Source organism: Falco rusticolus, chromosome 9 (genome assembly GCF_015220075.1).
Source record: "Falco rusticolus isolate bFalRus1 chromosome 9, bFalRus1.pri, whole genome shotgun sequence".
Classification (NCBI taxonomy): domain Eukaryota; kingdom Metazoa; phylum Chordata; class Aves; order Falconiformes; family Falconidae; genus Falco; species Falco rusticolus.
This window is the reverse complement of record NC_051195.1, coordinates 39,070,159-39,076,877: the sequence shown is the minus strand read 5'-3', so window position 1 is coordinate 39,076,877 and position 6,719 is coordinate 39,070,159. Positions and strand designations below refer to the sequence as shown.

The 6,719-nt window shown below is 45.2% G+C and overlaps 1 protein-coding gene across 1 annotated transcript; it reads left to right on the top strand.

The window, feature by feature from the left end:
- Positions 1 to 4,209: 4,209 nt before the first annotated feature.
- On the top strand, positions 4,210 to 6,523 carry CHCHD1 (coiled-coil-helix-coiled-coil-helix domain containing 1). Its single transcript, XM_037400165.1, has 3 exons — positions 4,210 to 4,381; positions 4,787 to 4,905; positions 6,340 to 6,523. The coding sequence occupies exons 1-3, from the start codon at positions 4,240 to 4,242 to the stop codon at positions 6,451 to 6,453; spliced, it is 375 nt and encodes a 124-aa protein (XP_037256062.1). The 5' UTR covers positions 4,210 to 4,239; the 3' UTR covers positions 6,454 to 6,523.
- Positions 6,524 to 6,719: the final 196 nt, after the last annotated feature.

Below are 6,719 nucleotides of genomic sequence, written 5' to 3'. Positions count from 1 at the left end.
TGCCTGTTTTTTTCAGTAAAAAGCTGGCTATTTTATATACTGAGCTAGTAGTCTGTGTTTTCTGCCCTTTAGCAAGGGGTGCAATGTTTAGAGGAAGCATATAATCCCACTGAAGACTACTGATTTGATACCTAACATCGGTCATTTCTACAAATGAAAAAATAACTGCCTTCTCTTATTTCTGTCACTGTAGTAATTTTCAAACTGAAGGATCTCCGAGTCCTCTGTGATGGTAAGTAGAATGAGAGCCAAGCAACAATGGATGTGTATGTTTAGAGGGAAAGAAGAATAAAACCTGGAAAAGGTCTGCAACGTGCAGCAGCTGGAGAATCGCAGCAGAAATGCCCCTCTTGCACCTTGACAGTGGGTAGTTTTAACCGGCATGGAAGAACAAGTAACTCCTGAAGGACTGGGAACAGGATAAATGGCATCAACACGCAGCCGTCGGGGACATCACTGTTTAAGCAGGCTTTGCCATGTTAGACAAGCAGCCATCTGCCTCCCTTACCATCCCGCCATACGCACTCTTCAGCCACTGTCCCGAGAGAGCCGCTCCCTTAATGATCAGTTGTCATCCATTTGGTTGGATTTAATTAAGATTGTTATGGATCTCTAGGCACCTTTTGAGAAGTTGTATTAATTGGAAACAAACAGGATGGCAGGTTCCTTCATTCTGCCCAGAGACCTCTACTGACAGGTCGAAATTAATCAGGGAAAAAATCCTTTTAGTGATAGGAGCAGCTGAGCCAAAACCTGTGTCAGGCTTTAACAAACTGCACTTCTCTTATCATTCAGTGTCTCGGATCTGGCAGTGAGAGATACATGGCCCTGCAGAGGGATTAGGGAGGTGGAGAAGAACGGAGCTGCAGGATTTGTTCCAGAGCTCCGACATGACTGGCATCTTAATTTGTATGCTGTTACATGCATTCTTTCCCGCAGAAAAGACCCATCTAATGCTGAAGCATCTCAGCTAAAGATAGTTCTGGGGATCTTGGAACGGATCAGAGCAGATCACGATGCTTTGTGGCATCTCTGAGCAAATGAGGAGGCATCAGGTAATTTGTAGTGGAAATGGGCTGGATCTGAGTAGATCTGGGAATTAGAGATTAGGGATGGCAGCTCAGAACTAGTCAGGTGGATGGAATAACGCAGGGTGGCTGACCTGACTGACAACTCAGGATAAGGCAGGCCAGCATTGGAGGTGGGGCAGGGGGTGGCATACCAGAACAGAAATTGCATCTGTCATTGTGCTAATGAATGCACTTGTGCTAATAAGTGCATTAAGTGCTAATACTGTCCAAGCACAATAGCTCAGCAGGCAGGAGTAAATCTGAATCGACTGGAATCTTAGCAAACCAGTTAGTTTCACTACTAGAGTTGAAGTGGGGGTGCTTAACTTTCTAGGCATCTCCAATTAAATTGGAGTTTGAGGTGAGGGTGAGACAGCTAAGAATAAATTGTGGTAGGTGAGGGCATTATGATTTTGTATGAAGAGAACTGGAGCATTCAGGATAAATGTGGTGTCGTGGCTTAAACCAGTACACTTGGGTGAATATACTGGAATTTACCTGAAAGCTGGATTCAAGCAGTTCAGAAAGACATGGATATCAACCCTGTTCATTGTTCCCAGTTCAACTGATTTCTTAGTCTCATTCCCTAAGTGGGTTTTAGGCAGTGCCTGAAGGTTTTGCACAGTTACTCCATAAAGCAAAGAATCCATGGTGTAATTTCTCACCTCTTAAAAGATGTATTTAAGAAAACAGTCACATTTTAAGGGTGTATTTTATTACAGCATTGATAGCACTGTATTAATTGTGGCATGGCATTTACTGCAGCATCGTAACTGGCCCTTATTCCAGTTGTGATAGATTCTTGTCAAATCTAATACTAATAGTTTAATCTCTATCATTCATTTTGGTTTTGACTAGCAGAAATGTAGGCTAGGATTCAGCTTTAACTATGTTGATCCAAGTAAAGAAGTTGTAAATGCAGTTAGATTTTTAAGTGTTCTTTACAGTTGTACATTCAGCATTGGCAATGGAACACCTGCGGGTTTCACTGCTCAGTGTGTCGACGGAATTGGGTTTCTGACTGTCCCTTTAAAGCTGGCGCTTCCAGCCCACCCACTGGTGTCTCTGTGTCAGCCATCAGCTGTACAAAATACAGGCTATAGAGTGACCTGGCTGTTGAGTAGCATGCCTCTTCTATGGTTCCACATTCACCTTTAAAACAAATGTGTGCGTCTTGCTTCAGACACCTCTGCATATGTGTGCGTCTTGCTTCAGACACCTCTGCATATGTGTGCAGACACCATCACGTACCTCATTCTGTCTGCTCAGGAATGTCTTTGGCTCATGCTCTAATCCCAGGCTGAATGCCAGGAAAGGAAATAATAATGCAGACAGCAGTAACGGACAGGAAGCTATTACAATTCTCCTTGTGTAGCTTGCCTTTCTCTCTCTCAGCCTCCCTTCCTCTTCCCACCCCCATTTTTCTTGGAATTACTTAAGAGAGATCAGTTTTTGAAGGTGAATGTACCTGAAAGTGCTGCCACCATTAGCTAATTAATTTAGAAAAAGGGAGGTTGATTTACAGGGTGTGCAGTTCAGCTTCTCTTATGTCCTAGTATTTGTGTCTTTTTTTTTCTTGTTACTGTTCTTGTACAAGTCTAGTTAGTCATGGCAGCAAATGCAGTAGGGAAGAGTAGGTGTCAGTAGGGGTAACCAGAAAAGGCAAACCTAAGAGTTGCTGAACCTCAGGTGAACTGGTATACTGAGAAGTACTTCATGTCCCTGTCTTGAATTTGCAAGATCTCTTAATCTTTAGAGTTGCAGGATGCAAGCTCTCGAGCCTAATTTGAAGGTGTCAGCTTGCTTCCTTCTCCACTGGTAGCCAAGCTCGACGATAGCTTGTTTCCTGTCCCATCTGAAAAAATGGGAGTAGAGAAACATCCCTCTTACCAAAATGTTTTAGAACTTCCAGATAAACTGAATTTAGACCTAAAGATACAGGAATGGGCTCCTAAAGAGGGCCAAAAGCTCTCTTTTGTTTATTTGAAAATGTCTTCTTGTACTCTTTAAATTGGACTCTAAGAAAATACTATTTTAAAAGTAACACAAAAATAATGATAGAATGAGACATACCAGAGAATATATTGTCTGCAGATGCAGTATATTCTATTAATGATACCGAGAATATTCTGGTGAAGATCTGGTAATATTTAGCTTAAGGTAACAAAATTTCCAATGTTTTATTAACTTCCTTGACTAGGCAGAGGCAAGGGGAGTTCTTTGGGTTTTATGTCTGTAGTTAAGAGGTGGAATGTATCTTTGTCCAAAGCAACGCCCTGTGCAAAAAAATTGTTCCCAGCATCTTTGGTTTGGCATTATAGAGGTGGTTAGAGAACTCCAAGCATACAACCAACCCTTCCTGTGGAAGAAAACTGTTACTGCAGACATTCTCCAGTGCACAAGGGGGATTGCTGGTGCCCAAAGGAGCCTCGATACCATGGTAAAATGGCTTATTTATACTGTGACTACTGTATGACAAGCGCCTGAGTATGTTAGGTCCCCGGTGTCTGTCTGCTCAGCTCTACGTCTGCCTTGTCCCTCATGCTGTGAAGAAATCTGTCAGCACCCCTGCCCTTACCATGCAGCTGTGCCTTCTGTGTTACTGCCCTCTATTTTTTTTTTCCTGTTAACTGCCTTTTTTTCCCCTGTGTTACCTTTTGTGTTTTTTCTGTTACCTGCCTTAACTCCGCGCCACCTGCCAGTTCCAGCCCGGGACATGGCGGCAGGAGCAGCCTGCGGGAGCGGGGATGCGCCTCAGCAGTAGTAGGGCTTGGCAGACACCAGGTGCAGGAGCAACTCAGGGCAGATCCAGCCGCGTTTCCAGCACCAAGGAATGTTTCCATATGGCCGCAGTTAAGTTCCAGGGGAATTGCCTGTAACAACCGTGATTTCTCCTGCGCCGGGCTAGGCGCTGCGCGCCGCCGTCACGTAGGGGCTGCAGAAGCACGTCTGCGGATGCGCGTTTTGAGGAGTTGTCACTGGACCGGAGTTGTTGAGGAGTATCACGTTGCCGTCCCACGCTGAAGCGGTGAGAAATGACATTAATTTTCGTGGCCTCTGCCCGCGGCAAGGCCGCAGCGGTAGGCCTGACCGGGCCGGGCCCGCGCAGGCGCGCTCCCGCCAGGCGCTGCGCACGGCCCGCTCGCCGTACGGCCTGTCGCAAACGGACATGGCGGCGCCCGTGTACCCGGCCTGGGTCATCCGGTGGGTGTCGGGGCAGTGGCGGCAGAAGAAGCGTCCCCCCGTTATCCGCCCCACCCGGCCGCTGGTGCTGGCTAACAAGGTGGCGAACCGCAGGGAGCAGGCGGGAGGTGAGTGCGCGAGGAGGGCCCGCTCGGCCCCGCCCTGGGCTGCCCGCGGCTCCTGTGCCCGGCGGGGGGCAGAGGGAAGGGGCCGCGCTGTGCCGTGCCACACCGGGGGGACACGGGCTCTTCTGGGGAGGTCACTTCCTCGCGCAACGACCCTGGCTTTGCATCTCGTGATGCCCCGTATGCCAAGCACATGTGTAAAATACTTTGTTACATCTCGGCGTAGCGTTTCCCTTCAGAATTCAGTCCCGTGGCGGCGACGGTGCTGATGAGACCCTTCCTCTAGCATTGCTGTTTCTCACCTGCCTTTACCCCATCCTAAACTTCTCTCTGAAGATTTTGCGCTTTGGAGGCACTTAGCGTGAAATTCCCTGCACCTGAGATCTGTGTTGTGTCTTTCCCTCCTAGAGGCGACGTGCATTACGGAGATGTCGGTAATGATGGCCTGCTGGAAACGGAATGACTTCAATGATACCGCCTGTGCGGACGAGATCAGGATGTTCTATGACTGCGTGGCAAAGGCAGAAGTAATTAAGACCTCTTTCATGTTCTTAAAGACATATCATAGGGAAGGAGGAAACCCCCAGTCATATCTTGTGTGCCAACAGTGGCAATGTTCTCTGAACAATTTGATGGATGTTGTAATCCATTTGAGCTTTAGGAGAGGTGTAGGATGCTGTAGATCAAGCATGAAGTCCTTCCTTTTTGAATGCAGAAGCTAAATTAAAATTAAATTAAGTTAGAATTAAGGATAAAGGACTGTAGGAAGGGACTGGATGTTTGGAATGTTACAACTAAAGATGAAACAGTAGGCACATCCAGTCCTTTTTGCGTTGTCAGACTCTTGAAGCAGAGCTCACTTGCTGTCACTTGACCCTAACCTAGGCCGTTCCTTTTGATTTCTCCTAGGTTTTAGTCCCTTAAAGATTCAGTACTAATGAAGCAATAATTATCATCGCTTTCTGCATATTACATGATAGTTCTGAATGAATGAGGGAGAGTACAGTTTGTAGCTGTTATGTAAAACAGTGATTTGTGCAGTGCGAGATGTGGATTATGTTGTAGCTGTGGAGATGTACAGTGTAGGTGAATTTCCACAGCTGCTCTGATTCACAAAATTCACAAAGAAATAGCTGATTCAGGTGCCAGTCCAATACCTGCATTATCGAGATGGTGGTAGGGGAGAGTGGTAAGTTAGGATTCTCACATTCCAGTCTGTCATAAATCTGTAAGGAGTTTTTGAGCTTGCAAGGGTGAGGGTGGAGACAAGGTAGCAGAGGAATAACCAGTGGTTTCAGTAATCCTTGTAACAGAATTTTTCAGGATACATGAGGTAGCTACAGCTATTCTGGATTCTCTGAAAATTAGGAGTTCTTTTAGGCTGTTTCTGACTTTGAAGGCTAGGCAATTTCCTTCAAAAATAGATTTAATATTGTTTGGAAGTTAGAGGTTTTCTGCTATATGATAAACTTGAATCAAGTCAGTTTCAAAAGCAGACTAAAGGTAAGTATGTGTGCTAAACTTGTCCTTAAACTGGTTTCAGTTTTTTTTCAGTAACAGTACTATCATGTAGTAAAAAGTTATTTACTGTTGCTGTTTGAAAGCATGGATGAAAAATTGTTTGCAATTTACTTGGTAGATTACAAAGAATCAAATTGAACATCAGAAAGTAAAAACAAAAAAAACCTGAGTTGTTACTATGTTTATAATATTGTTAACTAAGAACATGGAAGAGTATCATCTTTGCAAGATGTCAGTCAGCCATTAACTACATCATTTAAAGGTCATCAGCTTTTGAAAGCCTTGTGATTATTGAGCAAAGTGCTGTTGTAAGTGTTCCTTAAAGAAACAGCATTCTTCTGAAAGAAATATGCCAGTACAGTCAGTAGTAGTCTTCGGGGGAGAGTGTCAGCTCTGCAAATCAACTGAGGTAATATTTTGAGGTTTCTTTTCTCTTTCAGAAGGAGCGCAAGGCTCAGAATAAGGAGGACACAGTGACAGCCAGGGGAAACCTAACTTCAAGCAAAGTGAATAAGCTCCTGAAGAGGTTTCCTCAGATAACACGTTATGTGTAATGTGCTTTACTAAAGGGACCGCAGATGAGCAATTAAAGTTGGAGTCTTTGGCGAGAAGGTGAAAAGCAGACTTGAGTGAGCGTTTGATGTCAAGTGGTGTCTGTCAGCACTGCTGTACGGATCCTGATTATGCCTTTGTTTCCAGAGCAAAACCCACCCAACTCAGCCATCAGCTGACCTTGTTCATGAGGTTCTCGGGTCTTGCGGTCTTAGGGTTTCTGCAGTGTATTGTTCAGCTAGCCACAGTGGGGAGTCAGGTCCTTGCT